This window comes from Hyla sarda, chromosome 6 (assembly GCF_029499605.1).
Source record: "Hyla sarda isolate aHylSar1 chromosome 6, aHylSar1.hap1, whole genome shotgun sequence".
NCBI classification, from domain to species: domain Eukaryota; kingdom Metazoa; phylum Chordata; class Amphibia; order Anura; family Hylidae; genus Hyla; species Hyla sarda.
In genome coordinates this window covers 150,152,304-150,174,399 of record NC_079194.1, presented here as the reverse complement: position 1 = coordinate 150,174,399, position 22,096 = coordinate 150,152,304, and the positions used below count along the sequence as shown (strand labels likewise).

Below are 22,096 nucleotides of genomic sequence, written 5' to 3'. Positions count from 1 at the left end.
GATTGTCTAGATGTTTGATTGATAAAATTAGTGCCTGATGCCAGACATATAAAATAGAGGCAGGCAGCAACAAGTGGCACTCAACATCTCATTTTTAGCCTGGCAAGAGAGTTTCTAGAGGCTGTTTCCACTTGGTTTATTTTCTGGCAGTTTTTGGATATCTGCCACTGCAGTTTTTGAGCCAAAGCCAGAAATGTATTCAAAAGGAATAGGACATATAAAGTAGGGATCGACCGATTATCGGATTTGCCGATATTCACAATTTTGTAAGTTATCGGTATCGGCATCTAACCTTGCCGATAATGCGTCCAGCGCGTGCGCCCCCAATCTTCTGCCGCTTGTGTGCCAGCCCAGTTGGATCCAGGGGGTGGACTGACCGGCCGGTCCATTCGTCTGTCGTCCGAAGGCCCAGCCAGGAAAATCAAAAAATTTTTTTTTTTAATTGCCCGCAACACCTGGGCCCGTAGTGAGCCCTGCTTGTCCTCAGTGTAAAAAAGCCCTGCTTGTCCTCAGTGTACAGGGCCCTGCTTGTCCTCAGTGTACAGAGCCCTGCTTGTCGTCAGTGTACAGAGCCCTGCTTGTCCTCAGTGTACCGAGTCCTGCTTGTCCTCAGTGCACAGAGCCCTGCTTGTCCTCAGTGTACAGAGCCCTGCTTGTCCTCAGCGCACCGATCCCTGCTTGTCCTCAGTGTACAGAGCCCTGCTTGTTCTCAGAGCGCAGAGCCCTGCTTGTCCTCAGTGTGCAGAGCCCTGCTTGTCCTCAATGTGCAGAGCCCTGCTTGTCCTCAGTGCAGAGCCCTGCTTGTCCTCAGTGTACAGAGCCCTGCTTGTGCTCACTGCACAGAGCCCTGCTTGTCCTCACTGCACAGAACCCTGCTTGTCCTCAGTGTACAGGGCCCTGCTTGTCCTCAGTGTACAGAACCCTGCTTGTCCTCAGTGTACAGAGCCCTGCTTGTCCTCAGTGTACAGAGCCCTGCTTGTCCTCACTGCACGGAGCCCTGTTTGTCCTCAGTGTACAGAGTCCCGCTTGTCCTCAGTGTACAGAGCCCTGCTTGTCCTCAGTGTACAGAGCCCTCCCGAAGAAGTGCCCTGATCTCTCTCTGACAGTTGCATGGACCCAAAACAGGGTAGCCTGGCCAGGTGGGTGGCTTATGAATTGTATAGTTGTATGTATCTTCTACCTGCCTTTCACCGCTCCCTACATGATGGCACAGTCTGACTTATAAGTTATATGTGAAATATAACTTATATCTCTGACTGTGCCATCATGTAGGGGGCGGTGAAAGGCAGGTAGAAGATGGAGTAGGCTTCCCGGCAGCACAGAGTATTTCTGGCAGGAACTGTAGTGAAGCAGGCAGTCTGCCTCACTACAGTTCCCTTCCGAAATTCTCTGTGCTGCTGTGGTATTTCTTTAATAAATCTAAGAGGCTTCAGCCTCACCCAAGCAGGGGGCAAAAAAGGTAAAGTGTGTGGCTTATAAATGGACCAGTTGCTATTTTTTATCTGCCTTTCACCGCTCACTATATGACTGTGCCATCATGTAAATGCACGGAATATTGGTATAAGCTATCGGTCTGAAAGTTCACAGGTTATCGGTATCAGCTCTAAAAAAATCTATATCGGTCGATCCCTAATATAAAGGAAGGACTTATACTTCTCCCTTATGGATTCACTTCTGACTTTGGCTCAAAAACTGCAAGTGGCAGTTTTCCAAAAACAGCCAGAAAAAAAAAAAAGTGGAAACTTAGCCAAAAGGTTTCTAGAAGGAGTTCCCCTATAATTTACCTATAAATATACACACCCAGATAATGTTGCCAATATAACTAACTATGAGGCTACGTTCACATTCCAAAATATCCACTCAGAGATATTTCAGGCAGATAGTCCAAATGCAGCAGCTGCCACCAAAATCCATTTGCGCTAGGACCATGAACATGTTCTGACTACGTTCACACTACAAAATTTCCACTTGGAAATTCTGCTGCATGAATCTAGCAACAGTATGAAAGGTTTTTTTGTTGACCCATTCACATTGCAGGATTTCTATGATGGAATTTAGGATTACGGACCCACTAAAAGAAAGAACATGTTCATTCTTTTTGGTTGAAACCCACACCGTGAGAATTGCCGTCAATGGTGACAGCGCAGGAAATTCCTGCCATGGAAATTCTGCAGTGTGAATGGGTCAACAGAAAGCCCATTTACACGTGCGTCCTACATTGCCCTGGGGGAGTGACCAAGAGTAAGGGAGCTCCACAGTGCCACAATAGTAGACCACAACAATTATAATGTCATATATTTTATCACCCTCTATCACCATCTGTGCCATTTCATCACCCACCTTCATTACCCCCTGCACCAGATCACACACCTGGCATGTGTAATGTGTCTTGCTCACGGCTCAGGGTGCAAGCTCTGAGTCTCAAGCTCAGATTTGGCATCTAGCATGTAACATTAGGGGCATCACTCTGGAATTTCTGGCAGCCACCACTGCTCTCTGACTTAAAGTGGTCATGGCGCAGGCTACCAGTTTAAGATCAGGCAGCACAGGCCATCGCCACTTAAGAACAGTGACCAGTGGCTGCTGCATTTCATTCCATTCAGGTAATTTATGTATATGTAAATATGATGGCAAATCACTTAACCCCTTAAGAACGGACCCATTTTTTACCTTAATGACCAGGCTCTTTTTTTTTGACTGGGTCTCTTTAAATGGTAATAACTTAAGAACGCTATTTCTGAGCGGAGCGATTCTGAGATTGTTTTTTCGTGACATATTGTACTTTATATAAGTGGTGCATTTTTGTTGACGCACTTTTTTGTGAAAAACTCCAAAATATTGTGAATAACTGGAAAATTTTTTTGCATTTATTTTTGTCATTATTTTTTATTGGGTATACTGTGCGGTAAAAGTGATGTTATATTTATTCTTTGGGTCAGTACCATTATACCATTTTATATAGCTTTCTATGTTCTTTTTCCTTTTCTGAGCAAAATTATTTTTCTGTCATTCATTTTCTAACAGCCGCAACTTTTTTATTTTTCGTCCAATGCCATTAAGGGCTTATTTTATTGCGGGATGAGTTGTACTTTTTATTGGTATAATTGTTATGATACGTGCTACCTTTTGATCTTTTTTATTCCGCTATTTGTACCAAAATTGTTGAGTTTTGCGCTTTTTATATATATATATTTTTTTGGTACAGCGTTCACCGTGTGGGATAATTTACATCATAGTTTTACAGTACATGTCATTACGGACGTGGAAATACCTATTATGTATATGATTTGTGTTTTTGATCTTTTTTGGTGATAATACAGGGCTTATTGGGAAAGGGGCATTTTTTTTTTTTTACACTTCATACTTTTATTAAAGAACATTTTATTTCATTTTTTTTTACACTTTTTACAGGTTATACTATGCTGCAATACATTTGTAATGCAGCACAGTATTACTCGATCAGCTGCACACAGTACAGCCCTTGCGATCCAGCCTGTGGCTGGATCTCACGGGCTTCCATAGCTTGCAGACAGGAGGTCATCATCTGACCTCCTGCTGCCATAGCAACCAACAGCGACCCGTGATCATATTGCGGCGTCACCATTGGTGAACAGGAAGAGCACGCTCCCCCTGTCAACACCATAGATCTATGGGGTTAATGCTGCTGGAAGCGGCGCAATTGTGACCCCGCCAGCTGTGGTGGGACCCTGGCTGTGATTGATAGCTGGCTCCCGCTGCCGATCTCATGCATACGTCCCAGCGCGCGAACATGTTGGGTGCTGGGACGTATGCATATGTCCTATAGCGGGAAGGGGTTAAAGAGAAAAGCATTTAAGAGACACGTAAGCTTTTGACTGCCAACTCTTCCATTCTTGGAGAGATGCATGTCTTACTGAAATGTCCACCTTCCTTTCATCGTCAGAATCCTGGTAGAGAGCAGCAGATTTTTGTCAGAAATGTCTTAGTTAATTTGCCTATTCATCCTCCCTTCATGTATATGAAGTTTGCCAGTACCATTTGCTGAAAAGCAGCCCCACAGCATGATGTTCCCAATCTGTTCCTATTGTATTTTTAGGGTGATGTGCAGAGCCATTTTTCCTACAAACGTGGCGTTTATTCCGACATCCAAACAGTTCAATTTTGCACTCATCTGACCACACTATATTCTCCCAGTATTTCACATTTTTTTCTAAATGTTGTGCAGCAAACTTTAAACAAGCTTCAACATGCTTTTTGTTCAGCAATGAAATCTTGCATGGTAAGCATGCATACAGGCCATGGTGGCGGAGTGCATTACTTATTCATTTCTTTGAGACAACAGTACTGGCTAATTTCTTTTTGATGCTCTCCACAAATGGTGCTTGGCTTAGTAACAAATCTTCTGATTATTTGTTTTCATTAATCTCGTGAGGAGCACCTGGTCGCGGCAAATTTATGGTGAAATGATTGTCTTTCTACTTCCGTATTATGGCCCCAACAGTTCTCACTGGAAAATTTTGAAGCTTTGAAAGGTGCCTGTAACCAATGCAATCTTTATGTTTTGCAACAATTATGTTGCGAAAGTCTTGAAACAGCTTTTTGCTATTACCCATCATAAGATGCGTCTTGTGTGACACCTTGGCAATGAGACCTTTTTGTAGGCCATCAGTTGGGACTGCACCAGTGGAAAATAATTTTGCCCTGACGAGGAGATGGATTTCTTTTTAATTACTGATAGATTTCAGCTGTTGTCTTGGCATTCTATGCCTTTTTGCACCTCCCTGTCTTCATGTGTTCAATACTTTATTCCTGTGTCATTTCACGTTATAACAAATAACCTAATTTCCCAGCTTATTTGTTTTGGCTTTTTTGTATGTATGTATTATTGAGTTTTTACCAACATGTGGTGAAAATTACATTTCAATAGCACTTTTGGAAATATATTTAGTGAGAAAAATGATGACGTGTTCAATACTCAATTTTATCCGCTGTATATAAGTGCAGTAATCTCTTGAAGACAGCACTTGTCCCTTTGCCTTATTATATGAAATCATAGATGGGAAAAGTGGTCAAGATCCCCAATATTAGACAAAAAGGAGAACCACTAGTGACAAGTTGTGATGATACAAGTCATTTAAAGGGGTGTTCCTAACTCCTAATTTCAGCTTCCCCCGACCTGTGTGCAGCTGCGAAGGTGGCCAGGAAGCCAAAAATAGAACATAGGAATTAGCATAACTCCCCTTGACTTTAATGAAAGTTGCGTACACAATGTAGCCCTGCGAGCGACGTTGTTTACATAAACAGTGTAGCTTATGGGGCTATGCTGTTTGCCCAACTTCCCAACTGCTTACGTGTCTCTCCACTTTTTCAATTGCTATAACCCAGTGTAGTTAGCAATACTGGCCTAGTCTTTTTTTTTAGTGAGATCTAATCCCTCTTTTCTCTGCCATTTGTGCACCGTGTTCATAGCATAATCTGACCTGTTCTATTTTAGTAATCTCCTCTTTCTGTTTTCTAATATTTTTTTTACTAGACATCCAAATCCGAAAACAGGGGATCTTTATAAGACTTTCCCTTAGCACACTGATCTCATTTTCCATCTGTTTTAGTTTGGTTTGTTCAAATCTTACAGTCTGGCTCATAAGTGTCAGTAAACACTGTGTCAGAGTTTCATTCCATGCTCTCAATACTATTCCGGCAGGGGCTTTCCTAATTCTCAGCCCTCTTGGTATTATAGCTTTATCTCAATAGGATTGCAGTGTAGTACATTCCCACGACATCCTGAGTTGGTCACACATAATATGGTCCAAATCCCTCATTAGTAGTTTTCCTCATGAAGCTATCCATAAAAATGCTAGCCGCCATATCAAGTGTCTCTTTATTATATGTTCTACACATAAACTGGTGTTCACATCACTAATTTCAAAAACTAACAGGTTGTTCATTTACATTTTGATCAAAGAGTACAAGCCCACTTGCCACGTCAAGGCCACCTAGTCAGAGTGGGTTCCTAACCTAACATTGGCGAAGCGCCTGGTGGCGACCACTGCCTCCGCGACACCAAGCACGCAGGGGGAATGACCCAGTGGCCGGGCAGCCCCACTGCTGCCCGACCAAGCCCCTGGCTCCGGGCCACCCAACAGACAAAGCATCACAGCAACAATGGCCGCCACAGAGCACCACACCAGTGTGAACACCTACCATGTGTTCCCTGCCAGAGGGCTGGGAGAATGCTAGGAGGAGACCCATATGCAGTCTCCTGCTAATTAAAAATGCCTGGGACAAATGGGTGGAGTGGAGTGAAACAAAAATAGGGAAACAGAAACATAGCCGCACATCCACCATTTGTATTTTTGGTGATCACACTGGTGTGGTACTCTGTGGTGGCTATTGTTTCTGTGATGCTTTGTCTGTGGGGTGGTGTGGCCCGGAGCCAGTGGTTTGGTCGGGCAGCAGTGGGGATGCTTGGCCACTGGGTCATTCCGCCTGTAAGCTTGATGTTGTGGAGGCAGTGGCCACCACCGGCGCTAAGCCAGTGTTAGGTTGGGGACCCACTCTAACTAGGTAGCCTTGACGTGGTGAGTGGGCTTGTACTTTCTGATCAAAATGTATACGAACAACCTGTTAGTTTTTTAACTTATGCTGAGAAGCAAGTAGATCAAAATACAAATGGTGGATGTGTGGCTATATTTCTGTTTCTCTATTTTTGTTCAACATGTTAAAAAGAGGTTACATTTTGCAGTTCTCAATCTAATCACAGAGAAAAAAAAAGTTAGCTGGCACGTTCTGTTCTGTACATATCACTTTCAGCAGCATCCTCCTTATCATCACAGACACCAGTAGATAAGACACCATTCACAACAACTGTAGCTCAGAGCTCAGCCTGCCACCCACCCCATCCTCCACAGAATGACCTCTGCACAAAAAAAAAAAAAACAGCTCAGGCAAGATGGCTGCCTCCAGAACAATGTTTTAAAACTGAAATTAAAAAATTGACAATCAAAAAACATGTTTTAGTATCTGGTCCTGACAAGTAATAAAAAATATTTATAGGCGATACATTCACCTTAACTGGAAAACTCTTTTAGAAAAAAACAAAAAACTGGGCAGTGGGTAAAAGTGAATCTTTTCATTTAAGACAGTGTCTTGGGTGCAGGATGAGATGAGTATAACAGTATAACAACATATACATAATTCATAGCTGCTTACTGTGTGGCAAATACTCATCCTATAATATGTTCCCAAATGATATCATGCTGTAGCATGTGCATTAGATATGGATTTGGAGTAAATTATTGATGCTGTATAGCAGGATAAAGCTCGAGGGGGACTGGTAAATCCTGACCTGACCAAGGATTTACACCCAGAAATAAAGCGAATATTAAAGATACAATCATCAACTACATTCACTTCTACTTTAAACAGTACAACTTTACATAGCAGTCACTATTTTGTTTTCTGTGCTGTGTAAAAACCCCGAGTGTTATAGAGAATGTTCTTGTTAACAAGGCAGTATTATATTAGTTATTGTCTTGTACATTGGGGCAGTATGAGGTTGTGCTTCCCGCTCAACTCTGCATCGCTCCCCGCTACCTTCAGCAACAAGTACAGATAAGACTGACACACCTAGCAGGTAATCAAATTTGTTTTCAAAATAAATAAAATAAGTTCCCTACAAATTCAGCCATCTCTACTGCATCACTCCTGTTTTTTGTATTCATTGTACCCTACAAATTGTAATTAAAAAAGGTATGGGAGAAAAACCTCAAGATTTTCCCCCAAAAAACACCATAGTCTAAAAAAATGCCAAGTGGATATAGCATTTAGCAATTCCCTACTGAATTGCAGTCAACATCTTGCATTTTTTCACTGTAAAAACGTCATGTGCCTGATTTGGCTATTTTTTTGCATTTTGCCTTAGGCTAGGTTTCCACTTATTTTTTTTTTTTTCCTGCCCTTTTTGGAAACTTGCCACTCCAGTATTTGTGCCAAAGATATGGAATGGGAAAGATAAAAGAAGGCCTTATACTTCTCCTTTCTACTGGATCCACTGTGGTCACTAGGACATGAGAGTGAATATCAATGAATATTTAAATAATGGGAGGGGAGTGCATGGCGTATAGGAGGAGGCATGGGAGCGCCAGTAGGCTCCATTGCACAGCAAAGCTGGTCTGTATTAAAGTTACGGGGGGAGGGGGGGCATAAGTTCTAAAGTACTGGTCAATTTTATTCTACTCCTGTTCTCTCACATTGTATCCAGTGTATTGTGTCCATATCAGACATTACTGACAAAAAAACCTTCTGGTGAGACAGTAGTTTTCTGACCACAAACCTTCTATCTGGAAGGTCTACTGTGGTGTCTCTATGCCTAATCCTCTCCACATTATTCCCTTTAGGATCTACTCATACATACAGTATGCCACACATATTTGATGCGCAGGATTTTATTATGCAGATTTCAATGTAAACTGACTGAACACAGCTTTATATCCTGCACATCAAATATGAGCAGGATCCTGTAAGTGTGAATAGACCCTTAAAAGCCCTGCTTATCTGGCTGACGATGGAGGTAAGAGATGGAGCATCACAGCTCGGGAGCCTGATGGGTTTCAATGACATGACGTAAAGGGTGTGTATAGAGAGTGTATGCTCTAGAGATGCCCTGTGTGCTTGTAGATAAAGGGGTGACATCAAGCACATTATTCTGCACAATTTCTTCCAACCCATCAACCTCTAATGTCATTTTGAGACAGTGCCAACATCCCACACAGATCGTGTTTTCCTTCCAGCCGCTGACCTTTCAGGTGCATTTTGAGGGTTTTTTCTCGGTGCCCTGACCTCGGCTGTATCACTTTGAAACATGGATATATGTCCACTGTCCTGCTATTGTTCAGTGTCCTTTGGTCCTCTCAGAATAAGAAACTTGCAGCTTACAATTCTTGTGCGCTGTTGAGGCTTATTTGGGAGAATATCTGACCCGGATTCATTATAAGAGGATATGGACTGTGAAAATTCTGCCTGTTTTTTTTTTTTTTAAATGTTTCTGATTTATATAGATCTCATCCTTTCCAGGACCAGTCATGTCCTTCAAAAAGAAGTTCAATTATGAATATGAGTGAAGCTTACCTTCAATACCTGCGTTGTGATTGTGGGGGTTCCGCGAGTTAAAATGGTGGAGGAGGGTCCCCTTACCTGCCTCCTGCTGCCAATCACCGATTTACTAATGTAGCCTGAGCTTAGCCAGGCTAGATCAGTGGATCGCCAATCATACTGTATAATGCTATGCCATAGCCATAGTGAATGCAATCTAATGGTTGCATATAAAAGTACCCTATGGGGTCTTAAAAAGTGTAAAAAAAAAGTCTCTAAAATTATATAAAACTACCTCCCCTAATAAAAAATTTTATTCCCTTTATTTTCCCATTTTACAAAAAAAGAAGAAAATGTCCAAACTATTAAAATATTATGTTCATGACCCCGCACGGTAACAGCGTAAACGTAAATAAGAAAATACCAAACACCAAAAATACAGATTTTTAATCACATCATATATCAGAATTTTTTTTTATAAAAAGAGATCAAAAAGTCCGATCAAAATAAAAATGGTACCGATAAAAACTACAGATCACAGCGCAAAAAACTAAGCCCTCATACACTTCCTTATATGAAAATATTCAAAAGTTACAGGGGTTAGAAAAAGGACAATTTTAGGCTAAGTTTCCACTTGTTTTTTTTTCTGGCAGTTTTTGGAAAACTGCCACTGCAGTTTTTGATCCATAGTCAGAAGTGGATCCATAAGGGAGGAGAAGTGTAAGTTCTTCCTTTATATGTCCTATTCCTTTTGAATACACTTCTGGCTTTGTCTCAAAAACTGCAGTGGCAGATATCCAAAAACTGTGGAAACAGCCTTATGCATAAGCTTTTTTTTTTTTGTTAAGTAGTACAATAAAAGAAAAACTACCGTATATAAATTTTGGTATTGTTTTAATCACACTGACCTACAGAATAAAGATAATGTGTCATTTTTACCATAAAGTGCACTATGTAAAAACCAAGCCCCGAAAAGTTGCAAAATTGCAGTTTTCTTATAAATTTCCACCCACAAATAATAATCTTTTGGTTTTGTGGTACATTTTATGTTAAAATGTAAGGAGTCATTACAAAGTACACTTTCATTTTTTCCTCATCACCTTCTAAAAATCATAACGCTTTCAATATTGTATATACAGACTCATATAACGGCTTATTTTTAGCACCACCAACTGTTACGGCGAACCCAGAAAAAAAAATTTGTAGGGCAAAATTGGAAAAAAACACAATTTTGTAATTTTTGGGGGCTTTCGATTCTACGCAGTGCACTTTTCAGTAAAAATGAAACCATATATTTATTCTATAGGTCCATACGGTTACAATGATACCCAATTTATATAGGTTTTCTTTATTTTACTACTTTAAAAAAATTTGAACTACATGCACCAAATTTAGTATGTTTAAAATTGTCCTCTTCTGACCCCTATAACTTTTTTATTTTTCGGTATACAGGTGGTATGCGGGCTAATTCTTTTTAGGGTATACAAAGTGACCATAAATATGAAACTTTGGAATATGTGGCGATACCACATATGTTTATTTTTGTTATGCTTATATATTTTTTATATGGAATTTGGGAAAAGGGGGGTGATTTGAACTTTTAATAAGGAAGGGGTTAATGTATGTGTTTTTAAACTTTTTTAAACTTTTTTTTTTTTCTACACTTTTAGTCCCCTTGGGGGACTTTTAGGAGGAATCATTAGATCCCTCATACAGATCAATGTGGTTCCATAGAAGCACATTGATCTGTGTGCTCTGCGCTCGATTGATAAAGCCTGGTCCTGCCAGGCTTTATCATTGTCAGAGCTACAGCAGCCACAGGACATGAGGTAAGCCCTCCGGCTACCTCAGCAGTGGATCCACCCCACTGGACCACCAGGGAGCAGTTAAAGGTACCTTTAGACAGCAGCGATCTAAAGGGTTAATAGCCGGTCGCAGCGATTCCCGCATGTCGGCTATTAACGCCGACCCTCAGCTACAGGAATCAGCTAGGTGCCGGCTGGTATGGCACGGGCTCAAATCGGGAGCCCGCGCCATACCTGCTTAACGGCACATGGACGTGTATACACGTCCATGGTTGTTAAAGGCTACTCCCTCCCAAGACATCTTATCCCCTATCCAAAGGATAGGGGATAAGAGGTCTGATCACGGGGGTCCGCCACTGGGGACCCCCGCAATCTTTTCTGCAGCACCCACTTGTCATCAGCTGCATGGAGCAAAGATCGCTCCATGCAGCTGATATCTGATGACTCACGATACAGGGGCCCGAGTATCATGACATCACAGCTCCGCCCCCTTGTGATGTCACGCCCCTGTATCGTGAGTCATCAGACATGGAGCGATCTTCGCTCCGTGCAGCTGATGACAAGTGGGTGCTGCAGGAGAGATTGCAGGGGTCACCAGCGGCGGGACCCCCACGATCAGACATCTTATCCCCTATCCTTTGGATAGGGAATAAGAAGTCTAGAGGCAGAGTACCCTATTAAAGGGGTACTCCAGTGGAAAACTATTATTTTAAATCAACTGGTTCCAGAAAGTGAAAAACATTTGTGAATAACTTCTATAACTCCCATCATGGACAGACTCTGCCTATGATGGGAGTTATAGTCCAGGGGCGGAGGGGCAGATCGGAGCGGGTCATTCTCCAGAGACCCGCTGCGATCTGCATTTATTAACTGTAAAAGCTGGCGGAACATGCAGCTACACTGCGCTGCCCGCCGGCTCCTGTATGCACTGCTCATAATTCATAATTCCCGCTGTCGGGAGACAGGAGCTCTGATTGGTGAATAGCTATTTACCAATCAGAGCTCCCTTCTCCCGGGCAGGGATTATAAAATGTGACAGTGTATACAGGAGTCGGCAGGCAGCACAGTGTAGCCGCATGTGCCGCCGGCTTTTACAGTTAATAAATGTAAATCGCAGCGGGTCTCTAGAGCATGACCCGGTGCGATCTGCCCCGCATGGAGTCTGTCCATGATGGGAGTAATAGTCCTAAAGGTCCCGCAGCCGGGGGATTTGCAAGTGCCATCCCTCAGCGCTGCGGTACTACAACTACTCCCATCATGGGACAGACTCTGTTGTATGATGGGAGTAGGAGTCCAAGGGCAGAGGGACAGATTGAGCTACACAGTCCAGGCCTGACTCTGTTCTTATTATGTGTTTTACATAATGGGAACAGAGCCTTTCTGACAGTCTGTTCCCAAACATGGAGACTCCAGCTGTTGCTTAACTATAGCCCCGATGAGAGTTGTAGTTTAGCAACAATTGGAGGCTCCCTGTTTATCAACCCGCTTCATTATGTGCGCTCTCCCCAGGGGAGAGCGCAAAAAATGTACTAAACCATATTTCTTGTTTTTCTTTTCTTCTCATTTCAGATACCTGAATGTGGAGGACTATGTCAGATTCGGTGGACTGTGACGATGACCAGCGTTTTTTTTTATTTCAATAAAATGGTTAATGAGGGCTGTGGGGAAGTGTTTTTTTCAATAAAAAAGTTTTTTCAATGTGTTGTGTTTTTTATAATTGAAATCTCAGGCTTAGAAGTGGAAGCCGTCTTATAGACGAAATCCATTACTATGCCAGGGCTTAGCGTTAGCCCCAAAATCAGCTAACGCTAACCCAGTGTTTCTCAATTCCAGTCCTCAGGGCCCCCTATCAGGTCATGTTTTCAGGATTTCCTTAGTCTTTCACAGGTGATATAATTGTGGTGATGCCTGATTCACTGATCATAATTATGTCACCTGTGAAAAACTTAGGAAATCCTGAAAAAATGACCTGGTAGGGGGCCCTGAGGACTGGAATTGAGAAACACTGCGCTAACCTCTAATTATTACCCCGGTACCCACCACCACAGGGGAAGAGCCGGTACCAACAGGCCCAGAGCGTCAAAAATGGCGCTCCTGGGCCTAGGCGGTAACAGGCTGGCTTTATTTAGGCTGGGGAGGGACAGAAACAATGGTCCCCGCCCACCCTGGTAACGTCAGGCTGTTGCTGCTTGGTTGGTATCTGGCTGATACTGAAAATAGGGGGAACCCTATGCTTTTTTTTTTTTTTTAATAAATAAAAAAAACTGTGTGTGGTTTCCCCATTTTTTCATTATCAGCCAGATACCAACGAAGCAGCAAGCCCTCCCCAGCCTAAATAAAGCCAGCCTGTTACTGCCTAGGCCCAGGAGCACCATTTTTGACGCTCTGGGCCGGTTGGTACCAGCTCTTCCCAGCACCCCTGTGGTGGTGGGTACCAGGGAGCAATAATTGGGGGTTAGCGCTAGCTGATTTGGGGGCTAACGCTAAGCCCTGGCTTAGTAATGGATTCTGTCTACAAGACGGCTTCCACTACTAAGCCTGAAAATTCAATTATAAAAAAAATGTTTTATAAAAAAAAAAACACTGCCCTTGTTAACCCTTTTATTGACATTTAAAAAAACGCTGGTCATCATCGCAGTCCGCCGAATCTGACGTAGTCCTCCGCATTCATGTATCCAAAATGAGAAGAAAACAAAAACAATAAAACTACAACCATTTCTGTGACTTCTACATTATCAAAAAGCTGGTGTGAAATTTTTGATGTAAACTGGACTCTCACCCCTTGGAAAATATAATGTAAACAGACAATATACGTGGACACGCCAACTTTTACAAAACTGATGTGAACAGTGTAAACCGCGGCACAAAGCTCTTTGAAAAATGTGGTCGATACTTTTCGCGGCAAAATTCTTTGAGAATCTCCCCCTCTGTGTGCAGAGTTTTGTTCGGCACACACTGCTGCTCCAGCACTTCTAGTAGAGCGGGGCGGTATGACCAAAAATGCATATCAAGGTATTTTTGCAAGTTATGGCGGTTTCACGGTATTTAACGGTATTTCCGCTCCCCTGAGGAACTAATCATACATGATCCCCAGGCACTGCTATATTTCTCTAAAGCCCCCGCCCCCCTCCCCTCTCCTCCAGGCTTCAGCGCTTTAAAATGAATGAAATGCGGGCCGCAGCACTTTAAAATGAATGAAATGCGGGCCGTGCTTTAAATGAATGACTTGCGGGCCGTGCTTTAAATGGATGACTTGCGAGCCATGCTTTAAATAAATGACTTGCGTGCCGTGTGTTTTAAATGAATGACTTGCGCGCCACCGGCGCTTTAAATGAATGACTTGCTGGAAACGATTAAGTTGCGAGCCGGAAGCTGTCACCTCCCACTGCAAGTGCTAAAAGCCAGGCTTTTAGTGCTTGCAGAGGGAGGTGACAGCTTGCCGCGGCTCACATCTCATTCATTTAAAGCGCTGGTGGCCCGCAAGTCATTCATTTACAGCACCGGTGGCCCGCAAGTCATTCATTTAAAGCATGACCCGCAAGTCATTCATTTAAAGCACGGCCCGCAAGTCATTCATTTAAAGCACGGCCCGCAAGTCATTCATTTAAAGCGCGGCCTGCAAGTCATTCATTTAAAGCGCGGCCCGCAAGTCATTCATTTAAAGCGCAGCCCGCAAGTCATTCCTTTAAAGCACTCGCGGCCCGCATTTAATTAAATTAATGATCCTTGAGGAAGTTGCCATTTAGGCGACAGAATGCATGGGGTATTTTGTGACCCCGTCCTCTGTCTATGCATTGTGGATACCTTTGCCTCACTCCGGTCTGGGACGCTTGCTTCTTGTCCATACTGCGCAAGTATCGAGATTATAGTGTTTCTAACTAACATAAATTATAACTTTCATTGTGTATTCTTTATTATTCAATTGAGCAAGTGGACTGGCAGGCTCCAGTACTGTGGAGGCTATTTTACATTATATTATTGTGTATTGAGGACGGGTGTCTTCAGGTGAGGGGGTTTATGGCCCCTCTCCTGGGTTGTGCACTGGCTCTTTTGAGTCAGTTTTTTTTAGATGTTTTTAAATCTCTTTTGTACTGAGTATTGTGTGTGTAATACACTGTTCGGATATTTAATTTTTTGAGCATAATAAAAATTCTTAAGAGAATGATTTTTTGGTGTGCTACTTATTACAGTAAATCCCCTTTTCTTTTTCTTTTACATGGTTTATTGCCCTTTCACTGAGTAGCACCCAGTATAATCAAATAGGTGAGCCGCCCTTTTCTTGTTTTTTGCAATCTTTAATTAATTTAAAGCGCCGCAGCCGGCAAGTCATTCATATAAAGCGCCGGCGGCCGCAAACTCATTCATTTAAAGCTCTGTCGCAACTCATTTGTGGATGATAATTCATTCATTCGAGGGGGGAGGGGCCCAACCGGTATTGCGGTATGGGAAAAATTCATATCATGTAGGGAAAAAATGTAGGTATTCGGTATGAACTGGTATACCGCCCAGCCCTAACTTCTAGCTATGTAAGCAGTGTACCACGGGAAAATTCCACAGCTCTGTCTGTGAAGTGCAGCTCTGTGATGTGTGCGGTAGAGAAGGAGTACATGATAGAGTGAGGGGGGCGTTTCTATATTTGCACAAAATTTATCAAGGGAGTACACAACTTTAGTAAATCTTGAGCAAGAGTGTAAATTAGACAAGCAGTGTAGTGTAAATGATATATCTCCCCCTACATGTATATGATCAGGATGAGGTACTGAGTAACATAGAAGAGTTTTTTTGTGGACTCTGACAGGTACGCTTTAAGGGTTTAATAATGTAAATATAATTTACATAAACTTTACTGAAAATCCAAAAATTCCACACAAATCAACACAATTACAGAGGGCGGTATTACAGTTGTTATATTCTTGAGACAGTATTACAGAAGTTATGTTCTGGTACACAGTGAGCAGTATTACATTTGCTACATTCTTGAACATGGAGGCAGTATTATAGCTATATCATAGGAGTATTATAATTGCTATATTCATCTACAAGTAGGGCATTATTATAGTAGTTATATATTCTTGTACATGATGGCAGTTTTGAAGTAGTTATATTCTTGTACATAGGGGGCAGTATTATAGATGCTAATTCTTGTACACAGAAGGCAATTGATATTGTAAAAAACAACACAAATTACAACTGAATTACATTTCTACAACAATACAAAATAAAAATCACATGAATCGTACACACAATTTTTACTAACCAAGAGTATGCAGAGTCATATTTAAACTTAAAGGGAATGTGTCATCAAAAAATTACCAGTTGTTAAACATATTTTTAAATATTTTTTGGTGATTTTTTTAAATCAAATTTTCCAATTTACCCCAAAATTTTACCGATTTTCCCAATTAGATTTTACTGTCATTAACCAGCTTAGAGTGCCCTAATTACAAACCTTTCCAGAGAATCATATAGTCAGGAGGCATGATTGTTGAAAATTTAGGAACGTGCATTAGGTATACACAACCCCTGATTATATAATCCCGCCCATGAAATGTGAAAAAGCCCCCCCCCTCCCCCCAAAAAAAATGTATTTCCCCATTTTACTAAAAAATAAAAAAAGGGTAAAAAAAACAAACAATTAATAAAAATATTTGATTTCTGCACCTGCATAAATGTCCACAATATCAAAATATAATGTTAATGATCCTGTACGGTGAATGGCTTAAACAAAAAGTGATCAAAAGGGTCACACAAATCTGGTACCAATAAGATCAGGACAGATCAGGACAGAAAAAATAAGCCCTCATACATCCCCATATACAGACAAATGAGAGAGTTAGAGGGAACAGGGTGATTTAAAACTACTAATTGTGCTTAAAAAGTTAGATTTTTTTTTAAGTAGTACAATTTTAGTAAAACATGTAAACATGGGTATCGTCATCACGTCATCGGGGTGTCCCCGCCACTCCAGACCGTCACCGCTGCCCTCGATCGTCGCACTCCATCGCTGTAATCACGTCGCTGCTCCTATTGGATGATGGGACGGCATGCACGGCGTGACAGCTATCATGCCCCCTCCCGTAGGCTTGCATTGAGGGGCGGAGCGTGACGTCACACGGGGGCGGAGGCGTGACATCACACGCCACCGGCCCGGTGGTCGCCTGTAATCAGTCTCGGAGCGAACACGCTCCTGGGACTGATTACAAACGGGGTGCCGCGTGCATGATCAAGGGTGTCCCCAGCTGCGGGACTCCCGCGATCAGGCATCTTATCCCCTATCCTTTGGATAGGGGAAAAGATGTGTAAGCACCAGAGAAACCCTTTAAAAATAAAAGAAGCGATCTGATAGGTTTCTATGGCAACTGGTCAACTTTCCCTCTGCACAGGTCTTGATAAATATCCCCCTATTTCCCAGAGTAAGCTTTGGAGCCTGGGCATTGCCTGGGAGCTTCCCCATCCAGGGTGGCTCAGCTCTCAGCTTTCTCCAGACATCAGGAAAGCTACTGAAACACATCCTCAAAGTTAGGAGCCAATATTATTGCAGAGGTATTCTTGAACATAGGAGGCAGTATTGTGTTATAGTATTGTACATAAAGGCAGTATTACAGTAATTATGTTCTTGGAAATAGGGACCAGCGTTATAATTGTTATATTCTTGTACATTAATGCAGTAGTATAGTAGTTACACTCTTAGGGTATGTTCACACTACGGAATTCCCCGCGGAATTCCGCAGTGTGAACTTAACATTACTGTGAATGGGTCTCCGCCAGACCCCTTCACACTGCGGAATTTGAGCGGCAGACAATTCCGCCGCTGAAATTGTTCCGCGCAAAGAAAGAACATGTTCATTCTTTGCGCGGAAGTCCGCGAGCACTGCATAGCCGTCAATGGTGACTGCGCAGTGCCGCGCGGTCCTTCCGCCAGCTGCCAGTCTGAATCTCCGGGAGATTCCGTTCACACTCTGTAGTGTGAACATACCCTTACACATAGGGAGCAGTATTATAGTAGTATATATATTCTTACCCCCTTATACTTGATAATTGATTGTCTGTGCCGTTGCCTTTTATGTCCTATCAATAGAGTTGTATCAAGGCTGCACTGATGATATCAGGCGTATAAGATACAGGCTCTTATATGAAATAGTCCAGTCACGATGAAAAATCATCTGCAGGGAATATGTAAGAACTGTCGACCTTGTTATTAATAGGAGGTTGTTACATTTTCCTTTCATGTTTTCAAAAGCCTTTCAATTATCCTTTACAATTGAAAAGTTGTTTAAAAATGTCACCTTGTAGCAGAAACTCTGTAGAGTGAAGGGGATAGGAAAGGCTTTAGTCTTGATGACATTACAAGGCTGGTTCAGAGGGGAGCAGGTGTATAAAGTAAAGGGTGGGTCAGGGGCAAACTGTCCATTAGCAATCACCCTGAATTTGTATTACTAGGTGCTCATGTTGTCACCATAAATATAAATTCACTCTGTGAACTGACCTCTCACTAGGCTTGCACATATACACAGACACTAACCTTAAAAGCAAAGCTGCAGTGTAAAGCTTGGGGTTATATTAGCAGCACAAGGTGGATTTGAGAATATGGCAGGTTCTATACGATAGTATTTGGCCCACACAGGGGAACCTACAAACAACAAAATGTAATGGAAAGATTTGTAGCTTTTACATGTTTTAAACTCACAACTGATTTTGGCTTACAAATACTGATGCAAAATACTGAGCCAAATACTGCTGTGTGGAACCAGCCTTAGGCCAAAGTGTGTTTTTACAGTATAATAAATCAGGTAAAAGTTGGAAGATTTTCTTATAATAATGTGTTCTATTTTTTCCAATGCAAATAGGCTGTTAAAAATATGTCTATGGCCATTAAATTAAAGGAGTTTTTTTTTTTTTGCATTTTTAAGCTAGGCCTCTAAAAAATAAAAGAAGCAATACAATTGGTTCCTATGGGCAACTGCTTAACTTTTCCTCTGCATTGTTTTTGAAAAATCTCCCCCTATAAAAGTAAGCACCAGTATAGACTGAAACTGGTCTAACAGGTCAAAAATCAGTGTTAGGCTGGGTTCATGTGACGTTTTCTGGTGCGCATACAGCAGGGGAGAGCTGAAACCTCACACTCCCGTATGCCTTTCTATGCGCTCCCGTATGTAATTCATTTCAATCCGGTCGGCTCATTTTTGCGCTGTATGCGCACTGGGGCATTGACATGAATGTGACAGAATAAAGCTAAACAGAGGCCCAGAGAATAGGTCAAAGCTGCCACTGCATTCACTCCTAACACCTGAAGCAGTCCATGAACATTAGATAAAAAGTCAATGGTGCAACAATGATCAACAACAAAGGATTGGCCATACAAAAAATGCAAGGTGTCATGTAATTTCATCCTAATACTTTCCTTTCTGCCCTCTGCTGGCACCCTGCTTTCCTAAATATATGTCTTGTGACTCCCTGCTCCTTTTATGTAGCTGGCAACTTTTTATGGTGGCAACTTATCACTCTTGGGTACAAAATCTGTAAGGCTGCTTTCACACTATGAAGTTCACCCGTTAATAAACGTACGTTATTATGTATTGTTAGCGGACATTTAACCACTTAAGGACCAGGCCATTATTCACTGTAGGACCAGAGCGTTTTTTTGCACATCTGCCCACTTTCACTTTAAGCATTAATAACTCTGGGATGCTTTTACCTTTCATTCTGATTCCGAGATAGTTTTTTCGTGACATATTCTACTTTATGTTAGTGGTAAAATTTTGTCGATACTTGCATCATTTCTTGGTCAAAAATTCCAAAATTTTATGAAAAAATTTAAAATTTTGCATTTTTCTAACTTTGAAGCTCTCTGGTTGTAAGGAAAATGAATATTCCAAATAAATTATATCTTGATTCACATATACAATATGTTTACTTTATATTTGCATCATAAAGTTGACATGTTTTTACTTTTGGAAGACATCAGAGGGCTTCAAAGTATAGCAGCAATTTTCCGATTTTCATAAAACTTTCAAAAGCAGAATTTTTCAGGGGCCAGTTCAGTTTTGAAGCGGATTTGAAGGGCATTGTTATTAGAAATACCCCACAAATAACCCCATTATAAAAACTGCACCCCCCAAAGTATTCAAAATGACATTCAGTAAGCCTGTTTACCCTTTAGGTGTTTCACAGGAATAGCAGCAAAGTGAAGGAGAAAATTCAAAATCTAAAATTTTTACACTCGCATGTTCTTGTAAACCCAGTTTTTGAATTTTTACAAGGGGTAAAAGGAGAGAAATCTTCCTAAAATTTGTAACCCAATTTCTCTTGAGTGAGGAAATACCTCATATGTGTATGTCAAGTGTTCGGTCGGCGCAGTAGAGGGCTCAGAAGGGAAGGAGCGACAGTGGGATTTTGGAGAGTGAGTTTTTCTGAAATGGTTTTTGGGGGGTATGTCCCATTTAGGAAGCCCCTATGGTGCCAGGACAGCAAAAAAAAAAACACATGGCCTACTATTTTGGAAACTACACCCCTCAAGGAATGTAACAAGGGGTCCGCTGAGCATTAACACCCCACAGGTGTTTGATGACTTTTCGTTAAAGTTGGATGTGTAAATGACATTTTTTTTTTCACTAAAATGCTGGTTTTCCCTCAAATTTTACATTTTTACAAGGGGTATTAGGAGAAAATGCCTCCCAAAATTTGTAACCCCATCTCTTCTGAGTATGAAAATACCCCATGTGTGGCCGTCAAGTGCACTGCGGGCGCACTACAATGCTCAGAAGAGAAGGAGTCACATTTGGCTTTTGGAAAGCACATTTTGCTGAAATGGTTTTTTGGGGGCATGTCCCATTTAGGAAGCCCCTATGGTGCCAGAACAGCAAAAAAAAACTTAAAAACACATGGCCTACTATTTTGGAAACTACACCCCTCAAGGAACATAACAAGGGGTCCGCTGAGTCTTAACACCCCACAGGTGTTTGACGACTTTGGATATGTATATGAATTTTTTACTTTTTTTTACTAAAATGCTGGTTTTTCCCAAAATTTGTACATTTTTACAAGGGGTAATGGTAGAAAATGCCCCCCAAAATTTGTAACCCCATCTCTTCTGAGTATGGAACGTCAAGTGCACTTTGGGCGTACTACAATGCTCAGAAGAGAAGGAGTCCCAATTGCAAATGTTGCTGAAATGGGGGGGGGGGGGGATGTCGCATTTAGGAAGCCCCTATGGTGCCAGGACAGCAAAAAAAAAATACATGGCATACTATTTTGGAAACTGCACCCCTCAAGGAACATAACAAGGGGTACAGTGAGTCTTAACACCCCACAGGTGTTTGATAAATATTCATGAAGTGGGATGTGAAAAATTTGCTAAAATGCTGGGGTTACCCCAAATTTTTCATTTTCACAAGTGGTAAAAGGAGAAAATGTCATTGTAAATGTGTAAATACATTTCTTTGGAGTAAGGACATACCTCAAGTCTGGGCGTAAACAGCGTGCACACCGGTCTCAGTGGTGCCGGAGATCAGTCAGGGTCCTTGATCTTTGGCTTTCTCCTACGGAGCCAGAACAGTGGGACCCCCCTCAAGGGGCATTACATGGGGTAAATAACTGGGGTACACTAAATAACTAAAATGGGGTACAGTGGGACATAAAATTATAAAACAGATTATGTTCCCAGAATGATGACCCAGAGCATAGCCAAAACAAGAAAATATGCCCGCCCCAAAACCTATGCTCTGAATCATCATTCCGGGAATGTGATGTGTGTGGCCGTCCCTAACCTGTTGCCTCAAATGCGCACCCCGCTCAGTTGGAGAGAGAGCGCTGCGCATTTGAAGCATCATAAAAAGTCCCCGATGATGGTGACCCATTACACATTTTTTTTTTATAAAACAAAAATACCCCCAAAGGTCTTATCAGTTTTTTTTTTGTTTTTTTATTACAATTTTTTTGGGCAATTTAGTGGTTTTATGGGGTTAAAACTTGAAATGTACTCTGGACTTGGTACATTTGGGTCAAATTGTGGAAAATTTAAATGAAGAGGGAAAATTTAGAACTCCATGGAAGTGTGATACTCCCTGAAGCAATCCTTAATGCAGAGGCCCGGCTGATCGGGGCAAGTGTCACATTGAGTGGTGGTGTCCTTCCAAATCCCCCTCTTGTAACACACTCTGCATCTTTTCTGGGCTCGTCCCTTCTTTCCAGTGTGGGGGACTTCACCTGGAAAGTGTTGGCCT

General features: G+C 41.9%; 1 protein-coding gene across 3 annotated transcripts in view; it reads right to left on the bottom strand.

Moving 5' to 3' along the window:
• The window catches only part of JPH3 (junctophilin 3), a 222,454-nt gene that overhangs the window by 56,371 nt on the left and 143,987 nt on the right, over positions 1 to 22,096 (bottom strand). The window contains exon 3 of one of the 3 annotated variants that reach the window (XM_056525541.1): positions 18,396 to 18,504. The exons of the other annotated variants lie outside the window; for them this stretch is intronic. Within the exon in view, the coding sequence (XP_056381516.1) occupies positions 18,435 to 18,504 (70 nt within the window). The 3' untranslated portion in view covers positions 18,396 to 18,434. Of the gene's footprint in view, positions 1 to 18,395; positions 18,505 to 22,096 lie in introns of those variants that run through there. 3 annotated transcript variants of the gene reach the window in all.